The 16,974-nt window shown below is 44.4% G+C and overlaps 1 protein-coding gene across 2 annotated transcripts in view; it reads left to right on the plus strand.

Moving 5' to 3' along the window:
- HOOK3 (hook microtubule tethering protein 3) overlaps positions 1-16,974 on the plus strand; it is an 89,127-nt gene that overhangs the window by 11,356 nt on the left and 60,797 nt on the right. For both annotated transcript variants that reach the window (XM_061134923.1, XM_061134924.1), the window contains 3 exons: positions 10,696-10,768; positions 13,830-13,880; positions 15,419-15,551. In XM_061134923.1, coding sequence (XP_060990906.1) covers positions 10,696-10,768; positions 13,830-13,880; positions 15,419-15,551 — 257 coding nt within the window. The remainder of the gene's footprint in view (positions 1-10,695; positions 10,769-13,829; positions 13,881-15,418; positions 15,552-16,974) is intronic.

Here is a 16,974-nt window from a genome sequence, read left to right on the forward strand (position 1 = left end):
CCCCCTCACCCCCCCACACACATCCCCAGGGCAACCACGGATTTGCTCTTTGTCGATTAATTTGCATTTTATAGACAGTTATGTAAATATGCTCATAGTATGTTTTGCCTTTAGAGGGAGAGGTGGTGGCTTCTTTCTGTGCAACATAATCTGAGATCCATCCGTATTGTTGCCCATATTACTCTAGCACACGCATGTTGCATTGTACAGGCACAACTGTAGTCCATTCCTCCACCCCTGGGTTACTGTGGTCTGGGCTGTTACAGATAGAGTGAGGCTCTGTTAGCATCACAGTCGATCACAAATGCTGTGAGCATCGGTGTTCCCATCTTTGTATGGACATACGCTTTCATTTCTCTTAGGCAAATTCCATGTAAGGGTGAAATGACTGGTGTATGTTTAATGTTCACAGGCAGTGTGTGAGTCTTCCAGTTGCCCCATGGCCTCAGCAGCACTTGCTGAAGCCGGTGTTTTTCATTATAGCCATTCTAGTGGCTGTCTAGGGGTATATCACTGTGGGGTTTACTTGTATTTCTCTCAGCGTGATGACTAGTGACATTGGGCATCTTTTCTTGTGTGTGTGTGTGTGTGTGTGTGTGTGTGTACACACATAATATATTTCCTTTGGTGAACAGTTTGTGGTAGTCTTTTTTTAATTTTTTAAAACTGAATATAATTGATTCACAAAGCTGTGTTAGCTTTTGGTGTACAACAGGGTGATTCGGTTATATGCATATATTTAATATATTCTTTTCTATTGTAGTTTATTGCAGTTTATTGTATACAGGTTCCTGTGCCGATTTTGTATGTGGTAATTTGTATCTGCTAACCCCAAACTCCTAACTTATCTGTCGTCTCCCCGCTTTCCCGTTTGGTGACCATACATTTGTCTTCTGTGCCTATGAGTCTGTTTCTGTTTCACAGATAGGTTCATTTGTGCCGTGTTTTAGAGTCCACATATAAGTGATATCATGTGGTATTTGTCTTTCTCTTTGACTTCCTTCACTTAGTACGATAATCTCTAGTTGTATCCATGTTGCTGCAAATGGTGATATTTCCTTCTTTTTTTAAGTGGCTGAGTAATATCGCATTGTATGTATGTACCACATCTTCTCTATCCCCTCCTCTGTCAATGGACATTTAGCTTGCTTCCTTGTCTTGGCTATTATAAATCCTGCTGCTGTGAACACCGGGCTGCCTGTTCCTTTTCCACTCAGAGTTTTTTCCCAGATACAGACCCAGGAATGGGACTGCACAATCATCTGGTAGCTCTGTTTTTTAGCTCTCTAAGGAACCTCCATACCGCTCGCCACGGTGGCCACTCCAGTTTACACTCCCACCAGCAGGGAAGGCGGGTTCCGTTCTCTCTGTCGCCTCTCCTGTCTGCCTTGTTTTTTTTTTTGTAATACTTTTATTTACTTATTGGCTCTGCTGGGTCTCTGTTGCTGCTCAGGCTTTTCTCTGGTTGCAGGGCGCAGGGGCTGCTCTTCCTTGCGGGGTGTTAGCCTCCCTTGTTGCGGGGCCCGGGCTCTGGGGCGTGCCCACCTCAGTCGCTGCGGCACGTGGGCTCAGGATTTGGGGCTCCTGGGCGCTAGAGCACACTCGCTGCTTGTGGTGCGCGGGCTTCGCTGCTCTGCGGCATGTGGGATCTTCCCGGCCCAGGGGTCAAACCCACGTCTCCTGCATTGGCAGGCAGATTCTTTACCACTGAGCCCCCAGGAGCCCCCTTTTGCCTATTTTTTTAATTGAATTGTCTGTCTCATTGAATTTATTGTTCTTTATTTCTAAATACATGTTCTCTCTCAGACAGAGGTTTTAAAATATTTTCTCCCAGCCTGAGGGTTCCCTTTTAACTTTATTAATAATAGTGTCTTTGCAGAGCAAATGTTTTTAAACTTTTTATTATTAAATAATTATTATTTAATAATATATTTTTTTAGTTCACCTTTTTTTTTTTTTTTTTTTTTTGAACTGTATTAAGAAACCTTTAACAGATGCAGGGTCACTAAGATTTTCTCTTGTGTTTTCCTCGGCAAGTTTTATAGTTTCAGTGCTTATATTTAGGTCTGTGATGCAGCTGAACCAACATGCTGGGATGCGTCATTCTACATTTCCCGGCATGAACCCTTGGTCGCCCGGTATCACTGCCGCCCCGGCCCTGCCGTCTCCCTCTTCTGGGGGACCGCCTCCCACGGTCCTCTCTGCAGACCCCCAGCACCGCGTCCCCCCTCTCTCTAATCACTTTCCAAGGTGGGGGCCATTATACTTCTGAGAAGGTTGAGACACAAGGAAGAAAACCTCCCTGGCATCCCCGCCCCCGCCCCCCACCACCACCGCCAGCGTCCATGCAGCCCCTCGCTGCCCGTTGCCGCCTGCGGGCTGCAGTCCCGCCGTCACGTCCACACCTGTGGGCGCTGTGCTGGCTCCTATCACCTCTCCTGCTCAGGAGCGTCGCTTTTCCCGTTGCCCTCTTTCCAACACCCACAGCCTCCCCTGCTCTGTGGGGCCACATCCCCCAGCAGGCTTCTGTGTCTTTAAACAGACTTCACAGGACCCTGCTTCTGCCCGCCACCATGCCGGTCCTCCTCCCTGCGGAGCGTCTGTCCCGGACCCCCTCCCCGCCCCCCGCACATCCTCTTCCGGCAGAGTGTCCCCACCATCACATTGGAGCCGCTCTTGTTTGGGACATCAGTTATCTGCGTGCCGCCTCGCCTGGACCAGCAGGAACGCTCCAAGGATCTCCTGAGTCCTCGCCGGGACCGAGGACAGCGCTCCAAGGACAGATGCTCATCTCCTCACTGCGTCTTCCTTGTGGCACTCACTCGCATTTGGCCTCCAGGGTGCTGTGGCCTGCCAGATTGCTCTCCTGTCTCACTGGGTGGTCTGCATTTCCTGGGCTGGTCTGCCTCTCCTGTGCTCCCTCCTAGGGGTGCGGAGCCTTAGACTCAGGCCTCACCCCTCTTCTCTTTGGTTTGCTTCACCTCTTGATGATTAGTCTCACAGCCTGGAATATCATCCGTATCCTGATGATGCTCAGATTTTATCTCCAGCGTGAATCTCTCCTCTGGCAGCTGGACTTGGTTTAGGCTCAGCATCTCCGGTCAGATCTGAAAGACATCTCAGAGTCATCACGTCTAAAGCTAAGCCGTGCCTTCTACCCAGACCCACTCAGTCAGACGTCCTCATTTCAGTGGTTGGCGTTGCTGGCCTTGAGCTGCTCGGACCTTAAAACCTCTCTCTCCTCCTATTTCTCCACATCCCGCATCTAATCTGTAGGAGACACTGATGGCTACATTTAAACTATCACTAAATCTAGCCTTTAGATCTGACTTCCAGGTTACAGAGGAATACAGAGGAAGAAGTGAAACTAAGTCACGAGGAAAGGATCAGACAAATCCGGAAAGTGGGCTGTTTCGCGGGACAGTTGACTTGGTCTGTTCAGCAAGAAAGGGGTGAAGAGTTCTAGATCAAAGAGCCCAGACAGACAAGACACTGACCGGACACGTCGGATGGCTCTTCTTGGAAGACCTACCGTGGGCAGCAGCGTGGATGCCCCCGAGGACATCGTGCCCAGGTGGTAGCCGACTGGCTACCAGGAGGCCAGACTCCACCCGTGATGTCCGGGAGGTGTCTGAGGTGGTCGGACTCGTGGAGTGGTGGCTGCCAGGGACTGGGATTTGGGGAGACGGGGAGTTGCTATTCTCCAAGTAAAATGGTTCTGTTCCATGAGATGCACAAGCCCGAGGTCTACCGTGCTGCGCTGCACCTGTGTCTAACAGGACTGAACTCTGACCTTGAGTGTCTCTTGAGAGGGCAGAGCTCATGTTAAGTGTTCTTACCACAGCTCCAAAAACAAAAGCAAGTGCAGTGCGTGACTCTTGGGTTCTGTTTGAACAAAGACTCCTCAAGGATGTAATGGAGGAGATTTGAGTGTAGACTGAATATCAGATGGTATTCTGGGAGCGTTTCTTTGTTATGTGAGGTGTAGCATCAGAACCGTGGTGGGTGAGGTGCAGGTAAGTGCCTCACTTACCAGAGGTGTATTGTGAAATTTTTAGGACTGAAAAAGGTTTATGATGAAAACTACTCATTTTCCCACTACTGTATGGGTCTAGCCGCCCTGATGGTGTTAATTTCCAGACCGGCGTCGGTGTCTCTGCAGTTGCCTGCCTGCAGGCTGACGTGTATGCAGCAGCCAGAGGGTTTCCTGATCAGGTTTCCAGCGTCAGGCCGGCCCTGGCGCCCCAGGTCACTCGGGGTGAGAACCGAGGGCCCACACATGTCTGAGTGACACATCAGAGCCCACATGACCTTCACACTTGGCACCGTCCTGACCTCACTTTCCTGTATTCTTGCCGCTCCAGGCTCATCCTCACGCATATCCCGCCCCAGGGCTTTTGCACGGCCCAGCCCACTGCCTCCAATGTTTATCAGTCAGACCTCCAAATGCCACTCCTCACCAACTGCCAGGCCCCCCGATAGTCGTTCATCTCCCCATGTAGCCTCCCCACCCCCCGACCACCTGTTTAACTTGCTGCCACCCTCAACTTCCAGACCCACTTGTCCGTCTCTGGAGTACGTGTTCTGTAAATGTTAGCTGAATGAATGAATATGGAATGATAAATGTTGACTTTGAAATGAAAAGAAAGCAACTTTTATTTTCTTTTATCCTTTATCTCCAAGAAGAGTTCCCAGCTTTTATGTCATTTTCCATCAAGTTTCCCTGACGCCAACTTCCCAAGGTGACTCAGGCCCCACAAGTTGAGGTAGAAGTCCTTTGCTGCTAACACTTAGGGCACCCCAAGTGTTAACTTGGCGTGTTAACTTGGCGTTAAGGCCCAGTGCCACGGGACTGCCCCCACTGCAGACACCACGTGGATGTGCGCGGGGTCCTGGGGCCCCCACACTCCTGCCTAGCCAACTGCAAATGCTGGAGTTCCTATGAACCCCCTTGTGTTTGACATTTGCGAGAATGACACAAAACTCGGGGAAGCCCTGTGCTTACGATACCAGTTTTATTGTAAAGGATCCAACTCAGGAACCAAATGAAAGAGATGCCCAGGGGTGTGTGGGGTTTAGGGCAGGGCAGAGCTCCGTGCCCCTGGCCCACTGCCCTCCCAGCACGGGGCTGTGCTCACCCACCCCGAGGCTCCTGAACCCTGCTGTATGGAGTTTATTTGGGGGTTTCACTACAGAGCCATGAGTGACGTCTTTAGCCATGAGTTTGAACTTTATCTCCATCCCTTCCTGGGGGTTGGGGGTGGGGCTGTATGTTCCTCTGGGACCAGCCGTGGTCCTAAAGCTGTCCAGGGATCTCACGGTGAGTCACCCTGCTAGCATTGGCTCGGGTGTGGCTGGAAACGGCTCACGATGAATTGTAAAGGACACCCCATCACTCAGGAAATTCATAGGCTTTTAGGAGCTCAGCCCTAGGAACCAGAGACAAAGACCAAACCTATTTCTTGTTCTACCACAACCACATATTGATTGAAAGAGCCAGATCAGAAGCTGTAAGAGGTGCCTCTTAGTGCCGTCAGATTTTATATTTCAGAGATCAAGAATGAGGGAAAAGAAAGGAGATGAAATGACGGTCAAGCTGTGGACAGTGGTGGAAGCGCTCTTTTGGCCTGTGGGACCGGATTGCCTGCCTTGGTTTAGATAGAGCCTGTCCCTTCTGTGCCTGTGTTGCTCATCCGGATATAGCTGGGGATAAAGCATAGTTCACTTTATTTTTGTTGTCATTAAGGATGCAAAATATAAATATCATAGCTAACTCTTCAACATCCATTTAATGGCAGGGGACCAAAATGATTGTTTTGTGTAGATCATGAGAAAATAGACCTAAGAATCAACATATCTATTTTAAAAAAATAATAAAGGTTGCTACTAAAAATGCTGTTATCAAGGATATATGTATAATGTAGCTGATTGACTTTGTTGTATAGTAGAAGCTGACACAGCACTGTAACGGAACTGTGTCTCAGTTTTTTAAATGCCTTATTAAGAAATTAAGTCAAAATGCAGGGTTTGTTTCAGACATCTTCATTTGGGGGATTCAGGTAGAATATTATGGCACTTGAATAATTTCAGCAGTAGAAATAAAATTTAATGTTTTGGTTTCTGTGGAGGCAGTTGACTACAGGAAGACAGTATATTTGTGGAATTACACAAGCGATTAAAATTAATGGGCTTTTCCTTTAGCTTAAGCTGTGACAAAGAAGCTATAGCCAAGCAGACATGTTACTGGAAAAGTCGAGGAAATGGCTTTGTATGTTTTGTGGTTGGTTTGCGTTGTTTTCTTAGCACGAGTCAGGACGTAGTAAGAAGCTAAAGATAGTCCCTTACTCATGAGGAACACTCCCAGTAAGATTATCCCTTGTTGGTTACATATCTGTGCAGAAGTATAATCTGTTAGGATTTTGGAGAAGATTGCCTTTATGTTGTTTGATCCTAGCCTGAGAACGTTAATTAGGGGTTTTGAGAAAACACCAGAAATTGTCAACTGCCTAGAGAAACAGAGTTATGGCTAGATGCCGGCACATTGAGTCAGAGTTCATGACTACAGAAAGTCACTTTAAATGGAAGCCGGGTGGGGACTACTGTTCCTTTTTTTTTGATTGAAGTATAGCTGATTTACGGTGTTGTTAATTACTGCCGTGCAGCCAAGTGGTTCAGTTTTACGTATACCTTCTTTTCAACAAAGCATCCTTTTCCATTATGATTTATCCCAGGGTATTGAATATAACCCCCCCGCTCCGTGCTGTACAGTAGGACCCCGTTGTTTATCCACTCTCTGTTCAACAGTTTACATCTGCCAGCCCTGACCTCCCCCTCCAGCCCTCCCCGACTTCCTCCCCCACCCAGCCTGCTCTCTGTTCTCTTGCATAGATAGTTCATTTGTGTCGTAGTTTAGATCTGTGGACTCCTGTTGTTGTTGTGTTCCACCCAAGTGGCAGATTGGAAGCTCATGCAGTAAAAGCGCTATGACTTTTCCCAACGTTGTTCGGCGCACAGGTATCGGTGGGGAATGCCATGTGTCAGACCCGAAGTGCTCGGCAGACGGCAGTGGCCGGGACACACGCCTGCCCCCAGTGAGCACAGAGGGTGGTCCTGAACATTGTGGATCTTTGCTCTCCATGTCTGGTCTGCTGAGCAGGAGGAGAGGGTTGGCCATAAGACCGTGGTGGTGTTTGCAGGGGACCGGTTTCATGTTGAAGTCTTCTCATCTGTTGTCAGAAGAACGGCGGTACCATCAGCTGTGCCGCTTAACCGCATGAACGTGGGGCGATCGCTCGCCTTCTGAGTCTGATGTTCCGCAGCGTCACGTGGGGACACTGATACCTTCCTGGCAGGGTCACCATGAATGTGGAGTGCCAGGCTCTGTGGCTCGGACGTTACCCGTGCTCAGTTCAGGGTGGTAACAGCTGCCTGGGTTGTCCTTCCTTCTCTGCTCAGGCAGCTTTTGAGGTTCTGATGCGGTGGTCTTAGGAAGAAACAACTGTATCCTAGTGCTTGGCTTGAAACGTTTTATTCAGATTTTTCCAAGTTCTTCAATTCATGGTACTCTAAATTGTAAACAAAGTATTCCGTAGTCTTGGAGTTCTCAGAGTATATAGTTTCTTAAACATTTTAAAGCCTTCTTTGTTTATAAGTTAAGGGGTTTCCTGTTGAGATGAAAGTCTCTTTTAACTGTGTGGCCCTGAGCCGCAACTGAACCAGGAAGTCTAGTTTGCCTTTGGCTTTGGGTGAGCATCCCCCACTTAGCACCAGACTCACAACTTGCCCTGCTCGTGAGTCTTTTTTATTTGGAAAGACTGTTACTTGGCTGGCAGTGATAATGATTTTTAGATTATGGCTTTTTCAATGATTTAAGTATTAAAAATATGGAGTTTTTTTATTTTCTGAATTACTTTCATGATAATTCTGTAATATTTTAGTAGAATTCACTTATATTGTCGTTTTTTCTTCGCATTATCCATTGTCGCAAGAGGTTTTAAGCCGAGAGGCCTCTTTCTGGGGGGTTGTCTGCCCAGTGTGTATCCCACTCCATCCTTGTGGTCTCATGGCAGCCAGACTGAGGATGGAAACGGACTCTGGCTTTGTCGTTTGCAGTTTCCTGGGAATTTAGAATTGGGATTGGCTGGGGGTTGCTCTTCAAAACTCTCTCCTTGAACTGGCATGGTGAAGACTTGGAGCATGTCTGGAGAAACAGAAAAGACTGGTCTTCAGAGAGAGAAATGTATGGATGGGCAGAAGAAACGGTGAAAGTCAGATGAGTACCGTCCAGATTCCTAACAGCCTCCCTGTTCTCGGTCTCATTCTCGAGGCAGCCCTCTGCCTTTCTGTTCCATAACGGACCTCAGCGGTCTTCCGCAAGTTCCTTCTTTCTGCAGTTTGGCTCAAATTAGTTTCGGCTAAAGAAGCTACATTAAGCTCGAAGCAAAAATAATTGGGTGTGAATATCTACATGCAGAAGAATGAAGTTAGACCCTTTACTTACACTATGCACATGGATCATAACCTACCAGAAGAACACCTACATTTAAAACTGAAGCTGTTGAAAATCATAGAAGACGACAGAAGAGTAAGTCCTCCTGACCTTGAATCAGGCAAAAGCTTCTTAGATATAATACAAAGAGCAGACATAGATGAAATTGAACTTTATCAAGATTAAAAACAATTGTGCCGCAAATTGTGCCATCAAGAAGTTGTAAAAAGATAATTCACAGAATGCAAGAAAGTATTTACACATCTAATGTCTGATAAGGGGCTTTTATCCTGAATACTGAAAAAAAAAAAAGCAAAACCAAAAACTAACAACTCAATAAAAAAAACCCAGTTGTTAAACTGGAAAGATTCTAAATAGACTTGTCCAAAGAGGATATACAGATGGCCAATGAACACATGAAAAGATGCTCCACATTATTAGTTATTAAGACGATGCAAATCACAACCACAGTGAAACAGGACTTCACATCCACTATGACAGGCATAACTAAAAAGAGGGATAGCAACAGATAGCAAGACGGAAAAAATGGAGCTGACGTGTGCTGCTGGTGAGAATGTAAAGTGGTATAGCTGCTTTGGGAAACAGTTCAGTCATCTTTCACATGTTAAACAGAGTTGTTAGGGGACCCAGCAGTTCCGATCCGAGGCACATACCCACATGAAGCATGTATATCAGCTGATGAATACATAAAGTATAGTGTACCCATAAATGAAATATTATTGAGCCATAAAAAGGAAAGAAGGGATGACACATGCTGCAACGTGGATGAACTTTAAAAACATGCTGAATGAAAGAAAGCAGACACAAAAAACCACACAGTGCGTAATTTCATGAAACGTACAAAACAGCAAACTCTTGAAGGTAAAAAGCAGATTAGTAATTCCTAGGGGCCAAAGAGAGAAATAGGGGTGATGGCTAAATGAATAAAGGGTTTCTTTGGGGGATGATGGAGAAGTTCTAAAATTAGATTGTGGTGATGTGAATATACTAAAATCCACTTCAAACGGGTGAGTTGTATGGTCTGTGAATTATATCTCAATTAAAAAAATTAAAGAGACAATAAAGTGAATATGTTAACTTTGGTACAGGCTTCAAAAATAATCATAGTAGATTTCTATGGAGATAACTTACCCTTTTTTTATAAATACATATGCCTAAAGAAGTACATCTTTATTTTTTAATAACAATTTTGAAGTTCTAGATAGCATGTTATTTCATTTAAAGATAACTTGAAATTTAGTACTGATTGTGCATATCAGTTTGAGTGACAGTTTAAATTGAGACTGTAGATTTTGTCCTAACATGTTTTTCTGGTTGCTATTACATTTTTTGGGTGAATGGAGACAGTTATGTTGTGAATGGATCTTTCAACTCGGCACTTGCTAGAGCAGGTCAGAGGTGTTCAACCTGTGGTCTTGAACAAATACAATTTCATTTCTTAGAGCATCTGTGTCAAGAACTTCAAGGTGACATGCCAGGCTAAAAGCTTTTTTTTTTTCTTTCTTTCTTTCTAGTATTTATAGAAGTTTTAGAGGTTTTCCTAAGAAAAATAAGCATAAGTATATTCAAGTTATATTCTTGTTTCAGTTTGTTTGGCCACACCAAATCTAAGTGTTATCTTAGATTTAGGGTTTCTGCAAACAGAAACAGTATCCAACTTTGTCTGATGCCTACTATTACATAAACAGGTCTCTGTTTATATTATTTAAACACATTGAAATTTTAGTAACATCGTTGGTGACCTACAAAGTAGTAGGGGATGAAAGGCATTGAAATATTAACTGAATAGCTTATTTTAACCTTCTTCCTAATATATTTATTTGGCCTTTTTAAAACAATCGTCATTGACTTTGACTGCTTTTAGATATTAGTGTGGTATCTACTAATTCCAGATTAGTATATAATTTTAAAAATATATTTAACTTTATGTTATAGCTTTTCACCTTTTAGCTTGTTTTTGATTAAAAAATGTTTTTAACAAGCTGGTATCAGTTGATTTTAGAGAAACTTACTGTAACTGCATTCAGTCTCCTGTATTGAGTTGTTTTGTGACTTATATGTGTCAGATACGTTTTTACATGGCAATTAAGTGATGATACAAGATGAATTTCAATTGTGTTTGTGTGTGTCTTGTTTTAGGTTGAGCGCTACATGATCTTAATATGCTAGCTTTTTCTTATTTGCAGAGATCCTGCGTATTTTGATGAAAATTGGTTAAACAGAATCAAAACTGAAGTAGGAGATAACTGGAGGCTGAAGGTATTTTATTTTTACGTCTTTTGCTTGGGGGTCTGTGCCACTTGTTGACTTTCGGTCTGATGTGTCTGAAATAGTGTTTGGTGAATAACCTAGAACTAAAGATGGGGGTAACCTGAAACTGCTTACCAAAATGTTGTCTGGTGAAGCACAGTGATCGAGGGCTCAGGCTGCCTGTGTCCACAGCCCAGCCCGCTGCTCACGACCCCGGCCAAGGCTTCAGCCCCTCAGCGCCTGAGTTCCCCGTTTCTAAAATGAGGGTTGTGACAGGATCTGCCCCATGGAAATAAATGAGTTAACGAGTGTACTGTACTTAGGATAGTCATGTTAATTGCTAGTGTTGTTATTAAAGATAAGGAAATATTGCTCATTATTAACTGTGTCCACAGCACTCAGAGAATGAATTATTTTTATTTCCATCCTGGTAACCTTAGTTTTCAGTACTTCTCAAGCATCTTTGACCGAAACCCACAATGAGAAATGCAGTTCACAACTGAAGCCTCCCACCCACCTAAGTGTATGTGTATGTGTAGTTAGTTAAGTTTCTAACCTTGCTGTATGCAGTAATGTTTTGTTTTTATTTTTAAAAATACAGATTGCAGCCCATCTGTAAATTATTTTTTTTTACCTTTCTGTCTTGAAATGATTATAGACTTCATAAGGGGTTGGGAAAAGAAAAGTACAGAGAAGTTCCACATACCGTTCCCCCAGTTTCTGTCAAACCTAGGGTCTGATGTGGGTGCCCCGCACAGTGTGTTTGGAGCTCCCCAGCTCTGCGGACACTCTTCTCTGTGCGTGTGCGGCCCCGCCTGGCTCTGTCCACGTGCACGTGCATGTCACCGCCCCACGGCGGGGGCTGCGGGCTGCTCCGTCCCTGCCAGCCTCCCCACATGCGCACACACCACCCAGGCCCTCGGCCACTGCCGCCTCCCTCTCCATCTCTGTAATCTTGTTCCACGAAATCATTCTGTGGTCGTAACTGGCAGGGTGAAGAACTCTAGAATCATTTATTTTTGGTACAGCTTGTTGTTGTTTGTTATCTACTCGCTGAAAGTCATGCCTGACTCTTCGCAGCCCCATGGACCGTAGCCTGACCAGGCTCCTGTATCCATGGGATTCTCTAGGCAAGAATACTGGAGTGGGTTGCTGTGCCCTGCTCCAGAGGATCTCCCGACTCAGGGATCAGACCTGCGTCTCCTGTGTTGGCAGGCGGGTTCCTTACCCCTGAGCCACCAGGGAAGCCCTTGATACACCTTAGTAGCGACTCAAATGCAGATGAGTGAGCTTGTGAAATCCCTGGACTTAAGGATGGGCCAAGCTTGGCTTGTTTTTATATCTCCCCATAAAGCACATGTTTGAGGAAAATATTTATTCATTGACTAGACATTGGGTCTGACAGAATCTAATTCATCTTTTTCACTAAACTCAAGTGAATGGATGCTGTTTAATGGCACTGTTTTATTTTCGAAATAGCCTTTCAAGAATAGGCAGTTAAAGAGGTAGCTCTTCAGTGTCATGACATAGAAATCAGGCTGCTCACCAGCTCATGCTCGCTGCTGAAGGAGCTGTATTCCCCACTCCTGTGTACACGGCTTGTACACAGACAGACACATAAACACACACGGTTGTCAGTGTCAGGAGGGCGGCAGGGCAGTAACCCAGAGAAGGGGGAATCTTGTCGTGTTCTTAATGTTCAGAACTGAAAGTCACCGTTGTGATTTGCATTCCTGTTCTCTGTATCATATCCTGTGTTCTATTTCTGCAGCTGTATTTCTTCAGTTTTAAGATGCCATTGATTTTAAGATACCATTGGTGAATGAATGATAAGATTTGTAGTTTTTTCCAGTGGCGAATAAACTACCGTTTTAAGTGAATGCCTTGATCTTTAAGACTTTTTCTAAGTTAAAATGTTAAAAGATAAATGAACACGGTAGCACCAGAGAAAGTAGACTATATGTTTCCCATGACTGCAGGTTTTCTCAGGGATGTGAGCATGTTGGTCTTGTTTATGAGATTTTTTTTTTTTTTTTTAAGGATGATCTTTTCAGTTTATTGTCTTCCCTTAAAACTAAGTATGGCTTCGATGAGCCTGAACCCCACTGCTGTGGAATCTTTTCTTTGATGACTCCCACTGCTCCTGCCCTCTCTCCTAGAATGTCTTCCACTAGGAGCATCCACCTGGGGACAGCCAGGTGGATGGTCAAAGGAATCCTACCGTGTGTGCTTCCTGACGCAAATCCAGCTGTCTGAGTTGGGTCCAAAAAACAAGGGGGAAAATACAAGTCTGCAGTAAACAGTGCAGGTGACCGTGCCTGTGGCTTCACCCAGGCGGCAGAGCCAGGAGCCTTCACTGGGGAGTTGAGTGGGTGTCAGTCCCTCAGCCTGTCTTGTTCCTGTATTGCTCCTTACAGCACTGTTGTCTTGCAGTCCTGAGCATTGTACAGACATGTAAAGATATAGTCTTTTTTTTTTTTTTAACCTAATGGCTCCTAAATATTTCCTTGGTCTCAGCTGAATGAACACACACTTTCTCTGACCATGGAGGAACTTAGAGACATTTCTTCATAGGTGACAACCTGATTCATAGGTTGCTTTGCAAGATTTCCAAAGATAATTTTGACTGTAACTTTTGCTTAATCCTCTAGCTTTAGAACTTAACCTCTGTGTAAGATGTAACTCTGCTTTTCTGGGGAAAACGGCACTGAACTCAAGTCTTCAGTAAGGTTGCCACATTTTTTTCTCTCCCTGGAGAAAATCTACGTAGTTTGATCCTACTGTTAAGTCTTACACAATTACCTTCTGATTTTGTCAATGTGGTCAGAACATTGAAAATTTAACTTAATAATTGGAAGCTTAATTAATTTGCTTTATAAATCTTTTAGATCAAATAAATTAAACCATTGAGAGGCCCTTTTTATGATGGTGATTCAAATGTCCTGTTGAATTTTATTTTTTATGTTTATGATTAACAAGAATGATTGGTTGATTCAGAAGTTTTTTAGGTTGAAGTATGTTTTCATCTGTGGCTGGCCTTTACCCAGTTGTTTTCTCTCTCTTTAAACAGATAAGCAACTTAAAGAAAATTTTGAAAGGAATCCTGGATTACAATCATGAGGTAAGGACATTTTTTTTCATTTTCCTTGGAAGTATTACTATAGGATAGTTTAATTTTACAGTACTTGAAAATAGTTTCAAGTAAAGGAAAAATTAACTCAGAATTAATAATCAGCTTTACCTTCCATTGTATAGTCTCTATGATGTTGGTTCAGAAAACCAGCTATTAAGTGGTTTTTAGATAGATAATCTTTTTCACTATAATATGGATAGTTTGTGAGGGGTTACTCATTTATGTAAGCTTTCCTTTCTGCTGTCTGTTAACTCTCTGCTGTCTTTCCTTACTCATGAAGGTGCAAAATTACAAGTCCCTTCCCTGCTTCCATCTTATTCCTTGGCAGACTCCCATCCTAAGATTAACTCAGTTTATCCCCTGAGTCTGTATCAGGATGGTCAGGACATCAATGGGGAAAAGAATCAGACAGTGGAACTAGTTTTTCTTTAAATTTCGTGATCACAGATAGCAAGTGAACACACCACAGCCTAGAAACACCTCTTATTTCCATACTGTTTTTCTCCACAAACTGACTTGCATTTAAATCCACATCTGTGCTTAGGTTAACTGTCCTCATCATCTCAGCACGTGACCCTGCTATCCACCCTACTGCTCAAGTCTAGCCCCTGCAAATCATCCTACAGTAGTCCTCCTCCTTCTGATACCCTCAGCACGACCTGTTGGTTAACTCTCCAGAATACCATATTCTCCATCTCTGCTGCCAGCGCCCTACACCAAGCCGTCATCAGCTTTTGCTTGGGCCGCTGATGTAGCCCAGCTGGCGGCCCGGGCCTCACTCTTGCCCTTCTTCGGTCTCTTCTCCACTCTCAAGCCAGGCTACTTTTTTTAAAATGGAAATTCGATTCTGTCACTCTCATCCTCCACGTCATCCTCCTTGGTTTCCCATTGTGTTGAAAATCAAATCCTTACTTCTCACCAGGAGCCACCGGATGCCACGTGACCCCTTTTCCTCCTCTTTGCTCACCCCCCATACTACAGCCACATTGGTCTTGCTTTCATGCTTTTAGGGTCTTCTTCACTGTACCATCATCAGACAGAAGCCTACCCAGTGGTCCTCAGATGCTTCATTTGGGGCCAGTCTCCCTTCTCTTTCCTGACACGGGCGTCTTGTTGTTAGCATTTTGGAGTCACGTGGAGTGCAGGTGACCCGGGGAATCCTGCTGCTGCGGGCGTGAACCTACATTCTATTCCTGCTGTTTGTGGTGCCCCCAGGTTTCAGAACCTCTTGGGCTCTCCTTCTCTAGGGAGTGCACAGCCGGTCTTCCTGGGGGAGGTGGAGGGCCCAGTAGTGCTATTTCTTTGCTCAGAATCCACACCACATACAAGATTACAGACTAAGTTGCTGTGACTCAGGAGGGTTATCACTTACGCGTGGGAGGTAGAACTAGGAATTGGGAGTGAGGTCGACCAGACAGCTCTGCTCTGAGCAGGGAGTTTGTGGTGCTGACCACTCATCTCTCATCAGATATTTTATTTGGCCATGTAGATGTCACTGCAGCTCTCAAGTGTTTCTCTCTGGCCAGATTCTAGGGCAGCAGATCAATGACTTTACCCTTCCCGATGTGAACCTGATCGCAGAGCATTCCGACGCCGCAGAGCTGGGAAGGATGCTTCAGCTCATTTTAGGCTGTGCTGTGAACTGCGAACAGAAGCAAGGTAACGTATTTGAAGTTAGTGCGTGCATATAAAATAACCGAAGAAAGTAGTTCATATACGTGTATACAGATCACATGTTCAAACAGGAACATCTTAAGGCCACTCACGAAGAATGCCCTTTTCTGTGATTTTGCCAGTAATTTGTTTTCAAGCTTAAAAAGAGTTTTACAAGTTAAACATAATTGATTGCGATGATTTCCTTCCCCTTTCTGCAAGGCTACCTAATTCATTGAGTGTAGATTATTTTTAACTACGCCAAATCTGATGAAATTTACTGTTAATTGGACACGGTCCAGCCAAATTAATTACTGATTAATAGTAATTAATACCTATGATCAGTTCAGCTATGGAAACTTAAAATTTGATATTTTAGATGGCAAGATATATAATTTACCTAAAATTAGATATTTTAGATGGAAGGATTTATTTCACAAACACTTAACTGAATTCATGCATCACGCTCGGGTTTGGGACAATCAGTCGGTCGACCTAGTCCCTGCCCTCGTAGAACTTGCAGTTGAGTGGGACGGGCATTTCTAAGTAGGTGCTTTGATTTTAAAAGGCAGATGAAAATTATTTGGTATAGTTCATTGAATTCAGATAAGAATTTCTTACGTGTTTATTCTGTTAGGAGAGTCCTCAGCTCTTGGAAGTGTGTAGCCATTAAGAGTGGCTGGTAACAAGAGCCCAAATAGGAAAAGATGAGAATTTTACCTATATCTATAGTCCTATGGGAAAGCAGTCATAACATTTGTTGAGCTTCTCACACAGACTATGTGTTCTGTGTAACACCTAGATTGAGTTTTTCCCTGAAAATTATGTGAACAGTGAACACTCTAAACAGGATTTTAACACCCCACTGTCCAGAGAGCATTCTCTGTCCTCAGGAGGACAGCTGAGAGCTTGCATCAAATGCCATGAATCTCTGGGTTGCTGAGTGTTGCCTTTGCTGGGCATGTAGGACATGAGGTGTGAGGCTGACCAGGGGGCTCTGCCATCTGCTGCCTGTCCCGGAATCAGGTGCTCGGCCTGTCTCCTCGTCTCCAAAGTGAGGGTGTGGAACCCGATCATCACGAGTAGTCAGTGAAGCCGTGTGTGTGTGTTTGCTCTGTAATCCGTAAAGTGCAGCAGAAACATGTGCTTTCTGTTCAGAGGATGTTTTTGAGTTCCTAGAGTGAAGAGCAACTGCTCAGAGTGTTGGCTCAGCGTCCGTTTATCTTGGCCTCCTGACTTCTCAAACCAGGGCAAATACATGGTGGTGGATTTGAAAAAGCAAAGATGAGTAGTTAAAAACACACTAATAATACTACTTAACTGAATGTCTGCCTTCTGCCTGGTAACCCAACAAAGAACACTTTTTGTAGACTGGGAAGCTGAGACTCATATAAGTATTATTTGCCCCAGATCTCTTCCTCATGAGAGG

Source organism: Dama dama, chromosome 32 (assembly GCF_033118175.1).
Source record: "Dama dama isolate Ldn47 chromosome 32, ASM3311817v1, whole genome shotgun sequence".
In the NCBI taxonomy this organism is placed as follows: Eukaryota; Metazoa; Chordata; class Mammalia; order Artiodactyla; family Cervidae; genus Dama; species Dama dama.